Source organism: Zosterops lateralis (genome assembly GCF_965231275.1).
Source record: "Zosterops lateralis genome assembly, chromosome: 15".
NCBI lineage: Eukaryota > Metazoa > Chordata > Aves > Passeriformes > Zosteropidae > Zosterops > Zosterops lateralis.
In genome coordinates this window covers 6271110-6287088 of record NC_139775.1, presented here as the reverse complement: position 1 = coordinate 6287088, position 15979 = coordinate 6271110, and the positions used below count along the sequence as shown (strand labels likewise).

Below are 15979 nucleotides of genomic sequence, written 5' to 3'. Positions count from 1 at the left end.
AAAAAAAAAAAAAAGCATGAAACTACAAGGCTTTGAAAATTACAAATAAATGAGAAATTAATAAAAATATGTGTTTGTCCTGAGGTGGGTATCAGCAATTAATTAACATCCAAAACCTACCACGAAAAAAAACGTTTCTTTTTAATGCTTCCCTTCATCATGATGAATTTGAGATCTACTTAAATGGTTAAACTGGAGGAAAAAGTGCTTTAGGTTAGGGTGCAAATTATGCACAATTAACTATGGTGTAAATGATTACAAGAAAAAAGTTACTCCACAGGAGAAACTTTGCTGCTTGGTCTGCTTTGTGCCACATTCTTGTTCTCCTTACTCCAGTAGAAGTGAGCAATTAAGTCAGAAGGGTTTCCCTCCAAAACCTTCAGGAAGGAGTGCTCAGGTTTCACATCTCCAGGGAACAGCTGATCTTTACAGTGCCTCATATGGGAAACACGTCCTGAAAGGTAAGTGAAATGTGAAATGAATGAAGAGGATCTCCCCCAGCAGCTCTCAGTCTCTCCCGTCCACAGCAGACAGGTCAGGAAAAGGTTATCTGAGCTCCTCATGTTGATGATCCCTGAGCAAAGCAAATGGTATTAAATCAGGAACAATAATTTCTGATCCTCACTACTCATTCTGAGAACTTTGCCATTTCTGGGTCTTTTTCTCAGATTTCTGTCTTCATTTTCACCTCTACATTTGCAGCTGAGAAAGTGCTAAAAACCTGAAGGCTCTCACAGTCTTCTTGGCAGACATTTTTGTAGAGCACTTGGGAATCCTAAACTTCAAATGTTTCATCTTGTCAGTCTTGAATATCGTTTCCCTAAATATTCCTAAATATTATGTCCCTCCTCTTTCTCTCATAGGCTATTGTGTAGATTTTGTTATTGTAATGCTCTGAAATATGCAAGTTACAGCTAAATCAGAGAATTAGAGCAGACTGAGAAAGGAGAAACATCTTCCTAAGTGATGAAGGATTGTTTACAACTGGTCAGTGTTTCTCTGCCCCAATGTCCAAGAAATGTGGAGAACGCCATCAATTTCTGTTCCTTTTGATAAAGTATCTCTCCTGGGGGGAAAATCTGCATCCAGGTTGCTTATGTTGGCAGATATCACTGAAAAGATTACACTGTGTTAAACTCTGGGTATTTGAACTAATTTACCTGACAGGCAGATTAAATATTACCATGTAAGGCTCTGCTAAGGAATAAGGCAATAGTTCCAATGTTAAATAAGTACCTCTTTCTTGAGGAATAAAATTTGACCAATGCTGAGATCCATGCATCAAAGATGTGAGAATAAACAGCTACAATTGAAGACATGGGACAAGGGGTAAAAGATTACAAAGTGAGCTTAAAAACCTGGGTCAAATGGCAAAACTTTGCAGCTTCACTCAGGCCACAAAAATTTCCCAGTAAAAAGTATTTGAATCAGAGTTCACCTGAATGTAATTCTGTGCTTTTGTAATGGAAGAGGGTGTTTGCAGCAAGAAAATGTAGAACCTCTGTGCCTGGGAAGGTTGTGGAGCAGATCCTCCTAGAAGATATGCTAAAACATAGAAAAGGTGCTCCGAGGCAAGCAGTGTGTAAATCAAATTTGATTTTAATTTGAGATTACTGAAGTGAAAGTTCTTGGAATGGATGTGGTAAGTGGACATATGAGTCAGCAGCTGGTGAAATAGTGAGAATGTTGGTGGAAGTTGTCTGGAAGTATTCTTCAGCTCCATGGGAAGGAAAAGGAATGAAGAACCAGATAGTGAGTGTGTTGATGAAAGAAGCAAGGACATTCTTCTAATGCAAATATTAATATCTGATGTTGTGTTTGAGACAGGAAAATTCTGAGCAACTAACAGCCCCAAAGAATACATCAAAACTATGCAAGAATCAGCAGAGATACAGACAAGGTACCAGATTAATACAACACAGAAGGTTAAAAAAAAAAAAAAAAAAAAAAAAAAAAAAAAAAAAAAGCAGGATGGGGAACTTCATATGTGGGCCTGAATGACTTCAATAAATAGCCCATCAGCTCGTAACTGGATTGTCTGGATAATCTCAAGTTTCTGTGTTGTTGGATTGCTGTTACCCTCTTCTTCGAGTTTTCCTGACAAGATCTTTCCATCTCCCTGTGAAGATGCTTCATGGCAGTCGCTGCTTCTTTCTGCAGGCCGCAGTCTCCTCCTGCTGCTCCCGGGTCTTTTCCGCCTGCATCTCCCCAGTCATTTAGTCTTAATCCGCTTTCTGGAAAATCCTTTGGTTGCAATTTTCAGGGGTCTCTTTCTGGATCCGGTGGACCTGCGTCTCGCAGATCCGTCCCTTCTCCCTGGAAAATATCCTTTTCTCGCTGTTGTATTCCTGCTGTATGTTTGTGTGTTTCCGTGCCGGCCTCCGCGCCCTCCCCCCTTGCAACAACAGAAGCGGCCAGAGGTGGCGCTGTAGATGGAGGCTGCGAATCTCAGTGGTCACAAAATGGCGTCGGCAGCGTGCGCACGTTTTGTGTGCGGAAGCAAAGAGAGTGGCCATTTTGCTGTACGGAATATCTTTGCAGGGGCTGCCATTTTTGGTGTCTGGCCAGCTGTGATGCACATGCGCAGTAGCGCTGTAGGTAACTCCGAACTCGCGGAGTTTTCGAACTTCTCCTGTCCGAGGGGGCAGCTGGCCGGGGCAGGGGGCCCGCTGGTAGCGCCAGGGGGAGCACGGCTGGGAGGGTGGGGGAGCCACCCGCGGGATCGAGGGGGCCCCTCACGGGTTCCTTGGGCAGGCTCGGCCGCGGTTTCTGGCGGGGGCGCCAGTCACGGCACTGTCGCGGAAACTTCTGACTCACTCACAACTTCGTTAATTAACGCGGCGGGCTGGGAGTAACTTGGCTGGCTGCTGCAAAAATCTCTCGAGTGTCCCTGCATGGTATAATCGAACACTGAGTCCCAGAAGGACACAGTAAAAGCCCCCTCGGGGTCTATTTGCGGCAGGTTTTTCCGCACCCACATAACGGATCTGTTCGCTCATGCTCGGACGCGAGCACGAAAACTCTTGAGAGTTAGATTTTATGAACGTTTTTAAGCGTTCGCAGACGTCTCTCAGTTTATGTTTCCAGGGCATGCTTGCCCAGTGTTCTCACCTGATTTCCTCGTGGGTCCGGAATTCTGTCTGCGCTCCCTCAGTACTCGATGGGGGTCCTGGTTCCTTTCCCCAGCCTGGGGAGTCCCCGTTCATCTTTCCTCCAGGATCAATATCTCCGGCTATTCGGCTTCCTCTGGCTGCCTTGGCCTCAGTTCTTGGAGGCGTCCGAGCGGTGGCGAAAACGGGGCACCCGCTTCATCGGGATATTGAGAGAGACAGGGCCACTGCAAGACTTGCCTTAAAACATGATTTACTGCCTCAGTCTTAAGGAGTGATAAGGTTGATAACAGCCTACCACCAGTGGAGCCAACTGTACCTTTCCATGGGAAGATTAAATTCATTAAGTACTTAACTACCCCATCCCTATTAGTGCTTGGGGTGGGGGAGAAGTTGGGTTTGCTGCTTCTGCAAATAAACAACCCAGGGAGAAGGTGAAAGAGCACAGGAGGAAACACTTGCCTACAGAAGCACCAGTGGATCCAGAGTGCACTGCTGAAATTAGACATCTTTCTCTTGTCAGGGCTGCAGACAAAGCAGCAGGTCAGGTACCTGGGACACCATTTGAGGGCTGCTCCTCTGCCTAATGTTTGCTTGTCTCTTGTACTGATGGATCTTCTAATTGTGGACCTGACTGAGAGTATGCTGAGGTCAGAAAAACTCTCATTCCTTTGCACAGGGAATTTTAATGTCTGTAACTCTTTGATGTCTTGCCTGTGAGGCTCTCCTCTATACTCGGGTGCCAAGCTGTAGCTCAAGTACAATACTACTTCCTGGGTTAAACCAGAAGATTTTGCCATTGATTTTCAGTGGTAACACAATTTTCTGTGCAGTGAACTGAAGGGACTAAATGTGCCAATTCATTTTTAGGATAGCTATCAACTATGCATGTGAACTGTGAGGCCTCTCTAGACAGTCTTTTCAGAGCACTAAAAAAAATAATCTTACAGAAATATTGAGATTCTAGAATTCCTTCAATTTACTAAGAAATTATTATATCTGTAATTGCAGTCCATAGTTGTAGCAGAAACACCTTTGACCCTTAAACTGTGCTGAAATTTGTGAACTTTACCCCCAAAGCTGTAGCTGGTAGAGGAGACCAAATATTCTAGTCGTCGTTTCAGTGGCAAGAAGGACAGAGCTGACTTGAAAACAGGTGGGTCTGTATTAGTAGAACCAAGAATAAATTCCTTCAATAATGATTCTTCTTCTTGAGGAGCAGCAGGTGATGCTTTGCACCTCGTGCCTTTAGCAGACTTTTTATCCAGGAGGGCACCACTACAAAGGAATGTTCATAATGGGGGTTGATGTGGCAGCCTCCATTTTCTGTGGGTGAAGGACCTTGGGGGCCACATTGCTGCAATTTAGTCTGTTTTCATGCCTGCTCTGAGTGGGGCTGGATTTCCAGCAAACACTTTTCTATCAGTCTCAAAAACTTTGTGTAGTAACACACCTTGAAATGTGTTCTATTGGTGCACACTGTGCCTACTGAAATCAGGAGCTGTGTATTCAGGCTGCTTGCAAGATAAGATCACACATAAATACAGATTCAACAATCAGGTACTAAAGGAGAAAAAGAAGCAGGAAGATAAGAGTCTCCCATTTGACTTTGTGGCCTCTTTCTCTTCATAACAGCCGCCTTTCCAATGATGTCTTTCAAGCAACAAACTAGCAAGGTTGAAAAGCATTTCTCAGAAGTACAAGTTCAAACTAACAAGCCCTGTTTGAGCTGAGCCGGCAGTGTTTAATCTGAGAACATAGCCTAAGGCTCCCAGAACAAAGGTAGGATGGCAAAACCATTTGCTGAGAGCTGGTTTTCCCCTGTGTGCCACTAAAACAAGTAGCCATCAACTTAAATCCCTCCTGGAAACCTCCTGCCAGGAAATAGGCTCCATCCTGAAAAGGGCTTCTAACCTCTATGTCCTGAAAGGAAACTGCAGAAAAAGGAGGACCTTCCAACAGTCCATGCTACCAGGACAGATTTGCAATGAGGAAAGGAGTGGGATTTAGTGGAACTGAACTTGTGGAGAAGGATGTTTTGTTTTAGACCTGGAACAGATAAGGTCACGTTCTGTGCATTTCTTCATCAGTGCTAGCTAGTCTTGACTTTCTTTTTGTGCTTGGTAGTTTAGAGCTGTGGAAAATCTGCCCTCTGCAGAAGTCACGGTCCAGTCACCAGGAAACACTGAATTCAGGAGAAATAATTTTCTAGGGCCTTCTGCTTAGTTATCACTCACACCCTGTCAAATATGTGGTCAAGCGCCACTGAGATGTGCCTCACATGTGCTCCTTCTGTTTCAATTTCTCTGGTTCACCTCACAAATACAGTGATTTCAGAGTGATGCCAGTTACTGGTTTTTATTGGCATTGAACACCGGAAGCTCTTACTACACCTACACTTGGCAATAAATAAAGCAAAGGTGAAAGTACCTGTGTAGTATCCCTGTGAGACTGGTATGTACTGCTTGCTATTGAATCAGGACAAGATCATGGCAAAAAAAAAAAAAAAAAGTCTAGAAGCAGAGCTGATTTCATTGAATTGGGGAAAATTTCCCTTAGATATATGGGTACATCCTTAAGGACTTCATTACACTCAAAACAAGTTTATCCGATGATTCAGCACCTGTGAGTGAAAATCCAGTCTTCTTGACTTTCAGGGTAGGGCTTTAAATACCTGTGGCATTATCCATTTGGTCTCTTCCACATGTACCTGTATGTCGTGTAGGAAAGACTTGGGAAAACTGGAAATGTTGGCACTTTCTTTGCAAGTTTCTTTTACAACATGTATCTTTTCCCAAGCTGCACACTTCAGCTGAAGTGCAAAGCAAATGGAAGTCTTTGGCACTTCACCTTTGCTTACCTACTGCCCTCAAAGGAAATAGAATTTATAAGAAAATAAATCAGAGATGCATCAGTTTTATTGGTGCATAAATTCAGTGTGACTTGCCATCTAGTGCAGGTTTGAGGTATAACATAATTACAGGCAGGTAATTAGTTTTAAGTCAGGGTGATAGTCTCCTAAAACACTTCAAAAGTAGTGGAATTTTATTTCTGTAAGTGGACAAAGTAATATAAAATTTACAGGAATCCAGACATAGATATTGAGAAAAAGACTGGCAAGTGAAATCTTAGAGAGGAGATATGAGAGTCATTCATCAGCTGACAAAGTAGAGGACAAATATTCTAATGAAAAGCAGTACACAGTCCCTTTACAAGAAAAGGAGGAAGATAAAATAATAGTGAAAACGCAGATGTGTTCAAACAACCCATTTATTCAAGCTGGTTTGCAGTAATCCATCCAGGATCACAAAGTAGACAGCATCCAATAACCATCTATTTTTAAATGTATTTTCTTTCATTCCAGGTGATTGATTCCTTAGGTGTGCACCTGATTCCATCCCCTCACCATCTGATAAAACACCACTTATCATGAGAACATTTATTAAATCCTGGATTCCTCAGTGTTTGTGGATTCTCAGGTCACCTTCCAGAACATTCCATGGAAACAACAGGCTTCTTACGTCTCAAATTCTTTCCTATTATGAATCTATAAACCAGGGCAAAAAGGAACTGCCAGAATATTTCAACTTTGCAAGTGATGTCTTAGATGAGTGGGCACGACTGGAAAAGGTAGTATTTGTCTTTTAGTTTCCAGACATTGGGTTGTAGTTTAAGCCCAGCTCAGAACCACTACTCAGTCAACTCAGAACCACAGAACCCCTGAATCTGACATGCACACATAGACACACATGCAGTGTGATGGAGAGGAGAATCAGGAGGGAAAAAAAGGTAAAACCCATGGGTTGAGGAAATAACAGTTTAAGAATTGAAGTATTATAATAATAATCATCATAATAATATTAGTAACAGGAGTTGTAGCTCACTGCTCACTGATTGATGCCCAGCCCATCCCAAAACACCTGCCTACAAACCTCCCCCCAGGTTATAAGCTGAGCAGCAGTTCCTGTGGTGTGGAATATCGTTTAGGGCAGTTCAGGTCAGCTGTCCTGTCTAGGAACCCTCCCAGCTTCTCGTGCACCTCTTTGTTGGCAGGGTGTAGGAAACTGGAAAGTCGCTGACTTACAGTAAGCGCTGCTTAGCAGCAACTGAAACATCAGTGTGTTATCCCCACTTTAGCAGGACTTAGTAAGAAAATTGACTCTATTCCAGGCATAACGAGGACACAGTGGAATAAATTTCAGATGATACAAATCAATTTTCCTTATGGGTACTGGACAGTATAAGCTGCAGAGTGGAAAGCACCATTTTATTTTGTTTGTCAGAAATACAGGTGCCACCTTAAGAGAGTGATTGCCAGGGATGATTTGCTTAATTAGGACTTATTTTGTATTGAAGTGAAACCTTTTAAGGCTTGTCTTCTTTTAATATCTTCTCACATGTTGTAGGATGGAAGAAAACCAGCAAATCCAGCCTTTTGGTGGGTCAGTGGTGAGGGAGAGGAGGTGAAGTTGAGCTTTGAGGAGCTGGGCTCTCTGTCCAGAAAGGCAGCCAATGTACTTTCTGAAGTCTGTGGTTTGCAGAGAGGAGACAGAGTTGTAGCAGTTCTGCCTCGTGTTCCTGAGTGGTGGCTCCTGAATGTGGCCTGCATGCGAGCAGGTGAGTGACTCCCTGACTTGTTGGGTGCAACGAGAAAGCAAAGAGAGGGTACAAGCCATGACTTAGCTTAGGGTGAAGAAAATGCAAACAGCAATATTCACTTGTGACCTCTACAACTGAGCTTTTGCCTAGAAGGAGAATTGGCAGCCCTCACACAGGAACCACAGGGCCAGACATGGTCCAGTGAAACAGCATCCTCAGGGGAAGCCAGGGAGGGCTGAATGGCTACAGCCCTTGACCACATCCATTGTAAGGCAGCTGAGTTTATAATGGAATCATTTACATGTTTAGAGTCATTAATAATTCAGTATATGTATTCTGCTCTGCTTTCCAACTGCTAAACATCCGTGATGGATAAAATCTGCATCAACAGAGAGACACAATCAAGTATTTTTGGAAAATGCTGACATTTCTCAATTGATTCTTGCTTTTTTCCTAGGAATTGTTCTGATTCCAGGAACGTCCCAACTAACAGCGAAAGATATCTTATACCGACTCCAGGCTTCCAAGGCCAAGTGCTTTGTTACTGATGATGAACGGGCACCTGCAGTGGAATCTGTCCTGGCAGGCAGCCAGTTCCTGAAAAGTAAACTCATTGTAGGCAAAGGGAGCAGGGATGGGTGGCTGAACTTCAAAAAACTCCTTGTGTGAGTATCCAGCTCTTTTGCCATTATGCCTGTGAGATGAAGGGAGCTGTACCAGTCAGGTGACAATGATGAGTTTTGGGGGAATTTTCAAAATACAAATGAGATACATTTTTTCATCCTTCTGTCAGCTCCCTCTTTTTTGATTACACTGGTATGGGTTCATCCAATCCAGGTTTTTGGAGCTTAGCTCATGTCCTTCAGCTTCACTTAGCAGCCTGCCAGCTTTTAGAAGCTCTCTGTTTCTACTGTGATTGCCAGACAAGCACACAGAGCTGTAAACAATTGTTATGAGCTTATCTGCTAGGGCCCATTCCAACTGCTCTTGATCAAATGGGAAAATACCCATTCCCAGCTCTTCACGCTCAGTTTTTTCTTCCGTTTACTCTGAGGATCTGAATTATCGATCAGTCTCTTGAACATAATTGATACACCATTAGTAATAAGACCAATGTACTTGGCATAATAGCCTTAGTCATTGATTTCAGGTTGCGGTTGTCATTTGGTTGTGTGAGCCAGATACTGCTTTCTGGCTGCTGTTCCATACTCAGCACCTGAAGTGCCCTTGCTAAAACAGTTGCAGACAAAGTCACTAAATATTCTGTAGGTGCTCATCTCTTAAAAGTTATGGCATACAGGCAATACTTGTTACAAGCAAAATGTGTTCTCTAACTGTTCTGACCTGTTACCATTCATTCAGTGAGATCATTCAGTTTGGGGCAATGTTCCTGTTGAACTCCTAAACAATAAAAAAGCTGTTTCCCTGGTGGAAAACTGCCTGACTGGAATATACCATTTCTTCTGAAGGGCTGCATCTGCTGACCATCAATGTGTCAAGACAAGGAGTCAAGACACAATGCTGATCTATTTTACCAGTGGAACTACAGGCCTCCCAAAAATGGTGTTGCAGTCCCACAGCAGTTATGGCATTGGATTTGCAATCTCTGGCAGGTATTACCTTGCAGTTCCTCCCTGGGTCTTGTTTAAGTGACGTGACACCATGAAATTGAATATGTGGCCACAAAAATCCTGTAAATGTAGGCAATTCATGACTGTACAATCTTGCATCCTCCTCATCTTGAAAGTTAAAGGATGCCTTTCCCAAAGCATTCTGAGTTGGAAGCTGGTGATCAAGGGTCCAGAGAAGTAACTTGTTTCCTGGAGAAATGAGCTGTGACTTAGCTGATGTCTCAACTGCCCCAGGTGGGGAAAGCCTACTCCAAATGATCTGTTTGGGTTCTGCTCTAGTTCCAGATTCTGCAACCCAAGACAAAGATGTTTTGGACTGCTAACCAGAAAAAGAAATGCTCGAAATATTAAGCAGGAAGGAATGAAGGGAAATAAGAGAGTACTTAAGACTCTTCAACTTTCTCAAAATTTCTACAGAGCTCCACTTGCTGACACCAAATCTTCTAATGGAAACCTCCTCCTGTGACCTGAGTCTCTCACATTCTCTGCAGCATTACTTTCATCTCTGCTTTTTCATCAGGTATTGGATGAACTTGACTCCTTCAGATGTAATGTGGAATACCTCTGATACTGGCTGGGTAAAAGCAGCTTGGAGCAGTATTTTTGCACCATGGATCTGTGGATCCTGTGTCTTTGTGCACTATATGCCACAGTTTAAACCAGAAGTTATTGCAGAGGTAAGCTTAACATTTTCTACTGTGATGTTTATTTCCATTTTACATAAATGAAGGAAACAAACTGGGCCCCAGTTCATGGGTGCCACTGCTCAGTAGCAGCAGGGACAGTACTTCCCACATCCCATGGAATCACCCCTCCATCTGGCATCCATTAAGCCCAGGGAACAAGTGTTTTCCCTCCTGGTTAGTCCATGTGTCATGGCTCGAGTGTAGAGGACAACTGGAGAAAGATGCAGGATATAAAGATCTTGGGATCACTACTGTGTTGTCCAATACTGAACCTAAATCTCACTTCAGGTATGGACTTTCAGCTGCTTTGGGGTCAGGCTGAGTATGGGCCAGTAATCAGAGTATGGCACAAACCTGAAATAAGGCTCTGTTTTCCTGAATTTTCAGTGAGTTGCCAGAGCACCTATTCCTTCCCTAAGGCACTTTAAACCAATCAGCTGATTGACTCCCCTAAACATTGGTCTCTTCTGTTAATCACCTGCACATTCACAAGGTCAGACCCACTGTTTCACTTTCTCTTCAGCACAATAACTGCCTATTTTTCTAGACTCTCTCAAGATACCCCATCACCACCTTCTGCACGGCTCCCACCGCCTTCCGCATGCTGGTCCAACATGATATGAGCAGGTACAGCAGGGAGGGCAGGGAGGCTGGGCTATAATGCTGGGACAGCTCTCAATGGTTAGTTCCTTAGGTTCCTTAATTCTCTTTTTCTGTTAAAGGCAATCTAACTAGTACAACTTGCTCTCAGTAAAAAAAAGGCCCTCAGTTTTGAAATGTGAGAATAATTGGTCACACCTTAGGCTACTTGGGCTTCAGGACTGGGTCTTTGAATAGACAGAACAGAGGAAACAAGGGAGGTTTCTTTAAGTTGTCACTTTCTCTGAGCTTACGGTTCACAGTTCAACATAAGTCAATGTTTTAGGCAGCATTGGATCAGGGAGTTACTGGTGCACCGTGGAGTTGTTCTCATGTGGTTGAGAATGGAGGGAGCAGTTAGAGGAGTTTCACATGCTGAGAGTTACTTGGCAGCTGTTCCCACGAGTTTGTCACTGTAAAATACCCAGCTTGTGAGAAGTGTGCAAGGAGTTTTCACATCTTTGGTAAGGTACTTATTCTTGTCACATAGGTCTTTCATCCTGACAAAAGCCAACCCAGGTTTAGCAGAGTTCAGCCTCTGTGTACCTATTCACCCTTCCTTTTGCTCTAAAAAATTCTCTGATCTTGGATGTTGGCATATAACTCAGCTTTCCACACACATCTGATGTGCTTGTTCAGATTTCGCCTTTTATATCAGCTCTCCCAAGGAAACACTTTTGCTCATGCATTTTCCAGCAGAAAAACCTACTTCTAGTGATACAGAGATAAACCACATCATCTTTAGTGACCACTCAAGCAATCTAGGAGTCTAGTCCAGGTGTGCATTTAAGGATAATGATCGTAATTTCCAAAGGAGCTTGTGAAATTTTAGGTGTACTTCCTTGGAAATCTGAGAGAGGCTGTTTTCTTAAGTCTATTTACTGCTTTTTTCAAGAGTTAAGAGAATTATTTCATTTGCTCTTCTTCTCAAGCTACAAGTTCCCGAGTCTGAAGCACTGTGTAACTGGAGGGGAAGCACTCAATCCTGAAGTGTTGGCGAAGTGGAAAATCCAGACAGGGGTTGATATCCATGAAGGTTATGGCCAGAGTGAAACAGTACGTTTGCAATAAATGTAATTACTGGTAGAAAAACCCTTCACCATCTTTACTTCAAAAGCAAAACTAAAATAGATTATTTGCTCAGGGTACCAATTTGTCCTGTCTGAGGTTTAAATTAAAAATATTAAAGCAGCTCACATCCCAGACTCTGATGTTCTCAAGAACCACAGTGCTTTGGTCCTGATTCGGCCGTTGTCATAACAAAGTCACAAAGAGGAGTCCGTCTAATGCAAACAATACTAAAATTTACAAGATGTTGCAACCATTTTAAAAATTAAAATCTATTCTGCAGGTGACAATCTGTGCCAATACAAAAGGAATGAAAATTAAACCTGGCTCTTTGGGAAAACCTCTTCCCCCTTATGATGTGAAGGTACGTGGATATATGGCAGCTGTGGGTAGAACAGTAAGGCAGTGCTGTCTCCATCCCTTCTGTGCTCTGCACTGAGCTGCAGCAGATGTTCCACTGAGCTGATCAAATCACTCCTGCTGTGTCTGTCCTTGCTGCAGATTGTAGACGACCATGGGGCTGTTGTGCCTGCAGGAAAAGAGGGCACCATTGCTATCCGAGTGCATCCCACACGACCCTTCTGTATGTTCTCCGAGTACTTGGTGAGCCTGACTCTGCTGAGAGGCTGGGAGGGACCCAGGGCAAAGTTCTGCCAGGAGCAGAATTCCATGCAGAATCCTCAGAAGGTCTCACTGGGTTGCTTGAGGACTTTGAGCCTGATCAGTGCATAGTTCCAGAAACAGACTAACTGACAAAGTTTCCCTTCAAAATGCCACAGGAACCTGGGGATACCTTGTTCCAGATATGTACCAGGCAGTTGCCAGGCGCTTCATGTTCAGAGCATTCCTCTTTTCCCTCTATTCCATTTCCATCTCCAGTTAAACATTATTGAAGAAGGCCCATAAATTATTCTTCTTCTATTCTTATACATCTGAATCTCAGGGTGGCTTTTCAAGGCACAGCTATTTTATTCCCTCCTACCACTGTCAGAGGTACCTCCATTCCAGCAGGCACTGCAGTCAGAGAAACCTTTGTACAAGTTCCTGTCACACACTACATGTGCACAAGATCAACAGCACAAACATAAGCTACAGCACAAACCCCTCACATGTAAATGATCATATGTCTCTGAGGTAGTGGCACACTTAATCAAACTCCACTATTCAAATGGGGGTGATTTACCCACTGAAAGAACCAGATTAAGAAAACACACCAGAAGAAGAGCCATTTTGGTTCAGGCCAAAGGTCCATCTAAGCAACTGTTCATTGTGGTGGAGCTGAGGTGCAGGACATTCTTAAGAAAACAGCAGAATCAGGCAAACCTAAAGATATTCTCCCCTGTATTGGAACTGTCATATTCAATAGGCTTTGGGTAATGTACATATGTTTTTAATCCTCTTCCGAACAACATAGTATTTGTATAGTAGTAGCATTCTCATACAACAACTTGCACAAAGTAATTTCTCACTTTGTCATAAAAATCTTTAGGTTCAACACTGTTATTGCAGGTTTTCAGTACGTCTTCTCCTGTGAGAGCATTTTTCCTGCGTAACCAAAAGCTTACATTGGATATATAGGTCCTAAAGGTCAGATAATGTTTTTCCTGCAGGTCACCTCATTTGTGTTTTGGTCCTGACAGTTAAGAGGAAAAAGTTTCCTTTGTCTGGAAGTTATTTTGGCAACCCCTGCAATGATAAATCATTTCTCTGAACAGAGTGGGTTACATATTTTAGCCATTTCCTGTGGTGATGGGCATTTCGATAGAGCATGGTCTTTTCTCTCTAGAACAGAAATGGCTACAAAAAAATGATTTTGTCCACATGTCATATGTTTCCAAAACAAAGCTGCTAACGTGCCTTTGTTACTTGAAGATAGAAAACAATATTGAACACACTCATTCTGAGAACAACTTAAAGAATTATTTTTATCATTTTTAGCATCACTGCAAAGTAAATGCATTACAATTCACTAACAATAAGATGCTTTTTTGGAAATGTTTGATTGTTGCCAGGATAATCCAGAGAAAACTGCTGCCACTGTGCGGGGAGATTTTTATCTCACTGGGGATAGAGGCACTATGGATGAAGAGGGATATGTCTGGTTTGTTGGAAGAGATGATGATATCATTAATTCTGCTGGGTAAGGCATTTCCTTTTAGATCTGCCTCTTGAAGTGCAGCCTGGAAAGAGCCATGGGCTGGTCCATGTGCTGGGGCTGAGCTGTCCTTGTGCTCCCCTAGGTATCGTATTGGCCCATTTGAAGTGGAGAGTGCACTGATAGAGCACCCAGCAGTCGCAGAGGCAGCTGTTGTCAGCAGCCCCGACCCAGTGCGAGGGGAGGTAAAACAAAATAGCAAAAAGATGTAAAAGAAATATCCTTTATTTTAAACTTCAGTATCCCTATATGTACCAGGCTTCCTTGGAATTCAGTGTTGCAGGCTTTTGAAATTAGGTGGGCTAACGTTTTGAAAATCCGTATCTTGACAGATCTTACAATTTCTAAATTATTTATTTGCTAGGTTTTATGTGGGGAAAAATTGTTTTTTCAGACTGATCATGTGATCTTTTTCTCTAAGCAATGAATTTTTGATTATTTCTTGTTTTGTCACTTAGTGCACCGTAGCAATGATATCTAGGGTGTTTAATTTTTGTTTTATACTCTCCAACTTTGCTACATTTCTTTTCAGCTTTAATAGGATATAGTGTTAAGGGGAAAAACAGCTTAAAATAAGGAAAAAAATCCTCAATGAATCCTTGACCACACAGCATTCTGTAATAAACAGCTAATGAAAAGGGAATTAAAGAAAAAGATCACATTTTGGCATTCTGGATTTTGACAGATGCTTTTCACAACAAATGCATTCCCTCATTGCCAGCTCTGGAAGTTAATGCAATCCCTTCATTTTTGTGGCGCAGGTGGTCAAAGCCTTCATTGTTGTAACTCCTGCTTTTGAATCACACGATCGAGAAAAATTAACTCTTGAACTTCAACAACATGTCAAGAAGGCGACTGCACCTTACAAGTATCCAAGGAAGGTAAGAACAGCCCAAAAAGACAGGTTCTCTAATTGTACCAGAAATCGAGCAATTTTTGTCTGCCTCGGCTCTTTTTCAACAGCGTTCTGACAAATACTCCAACCAGAGTTAGATGAAATAAAAGTAGATGAGAGGGTCTGTTGCAGCTGTAGCCTTGGGTTGGCTGTGTGTGCTACAAAGTACCCAAAGGGAAGCAATGGCCATGAGATTTTACCTTATGAGGGCCCAGTCCTTCTTTCATGGCGTACTGGGGTTTTCACAGCAGCCCAAATGGGAGAGGCATTCCATTCTAACCAGTTGTACCTTGAACTCTCCTCTGACACACAGCCCAATCAAAACAAGAGTTCCTGCTGGCATCAGTGGGTTGCAATCCATCTCTTTTCACTACAAAAGACACCAGTAACCCTTGAAAGCTGAAGCGCTCAGCTCCTAGAGATCGTGGTACATCTTGCTTCAAGTACTGTCTGTGCAGCAGCTACAAGATGTAGTAAGGAATTTTACCATTCCAGCCCTGGTTGTGCAGCTTCCCATCTGTTTATCCACAGCTACCACATGCTAAAAGTGTTTTCACAATCTTTTGTTGCACCTGGGAAATTAACCATGAGTTATTTGGCTACAGGGAGCATTTTTGCCTTTCAGGTGGAATTTGTTCAGGATCTGCCAAAAACAGTTTCTGGGAAAATCCAGAGAAAGGTTCTAAAGAACAAAGAGTGGGCAAGAGTATGACAACAGCAAGAGTGATCTGGAAAACGAGGAGAGAAATTCTCCATCATGTGTACCAGCCATTACACATGACACAGAGCAGGTTGTCATGACCCAGAGCAGAACGAGAGCATCATGAAAAACAAATTGTGGAAGAAAAAGGAGAAAACATTCTTGAGGATATGTGGTATTGGAACCACTTTTGCCATCAACCTACACATTTTCAGAAGAAAGGAAGTGCAAGTAATTTAAAGTGTGGAATGGGAGAGAGAAACACTCAGTTGCATACAGAGGTCCAATTTGTTTTACTGCAATTTGTATAAACAGCTTTGTTAAAAAAAAAAAAAAAAAAAAAAAAAAAAAAAAAAAAAAAGCAGCATGAAACTACAAGGCTTTGAAAATTACAAATAAATGAGAAATTAATAAAAATATGTGTTTGTCCTGAGGTGGGTATCAGCAATTAATTAACATCCAAAACCTACCACGAAAAAAAACGTTTCTTTTTAAT

The 15979-nt window shown here is 42.5% G+C and overlaps 1 protein-coding gene across 1 annotated transcript; it reads left to right on the top strand.

Moving 5' to 3' along the window:
• Nucleotides 1–309: 309 nt before the first annotated feature.
• On the top strand, nt 310–15808 carry LOC310915454 (acyl-coenzyme A synthetase ACSM4, mitochondrial-like). The gene is made up of 14 exons (XM_083872331.1): nt 310–461; nt 6475–6740; nt 7517–7727; nt 8167–8374; nt 9179–9322; nt 9861–10017; nt 10574–10653; nt 11598–11721; nt 12017–12097; nt 12235–12336; nt 13746–13873; nt 13974–14073; nt 14650–14769; nt 15409–15808. The coding sequence occupies exons 2-14, from the start codon at nt 6540–6542 to the stop codon at nt 15493–15495; spliced, it is 1743 nt and encodes a 580-aa protein (XP_083728457.1). The 5' UTR covers nt 310–461; nt 6475–6539; the 3' UTR covers nt 15496–15808.
• Nucleotides 15809–15979: the final 171 nt, after the last annotated feature.

Excerpts from the sequence above, each read along its gene's own strand:
- LOC310915454 (XM_083872331.1), top strand. The coding sequence starts at position 6,540 with ATGAGAACATTTATTAAATCCTGGATTCCTCAGTGTTTGTGGATTCTC. Across the intron at positions 8,375-9,178 it reads AACTTCAAAAAACTCCTTGT|GGCTGCATCTGCTGACCATC; the intron begins GTGAGTATCCAG and ends TTTCTTCTGAAG. Across the intron at positions 13,874-13,973 it reads GATATCATTAATTCTGCTGG|GTATCGTATTGGCCCATTTG; the intron begins GTAAGGCATTTC and ends GTGCTCCCCTAG.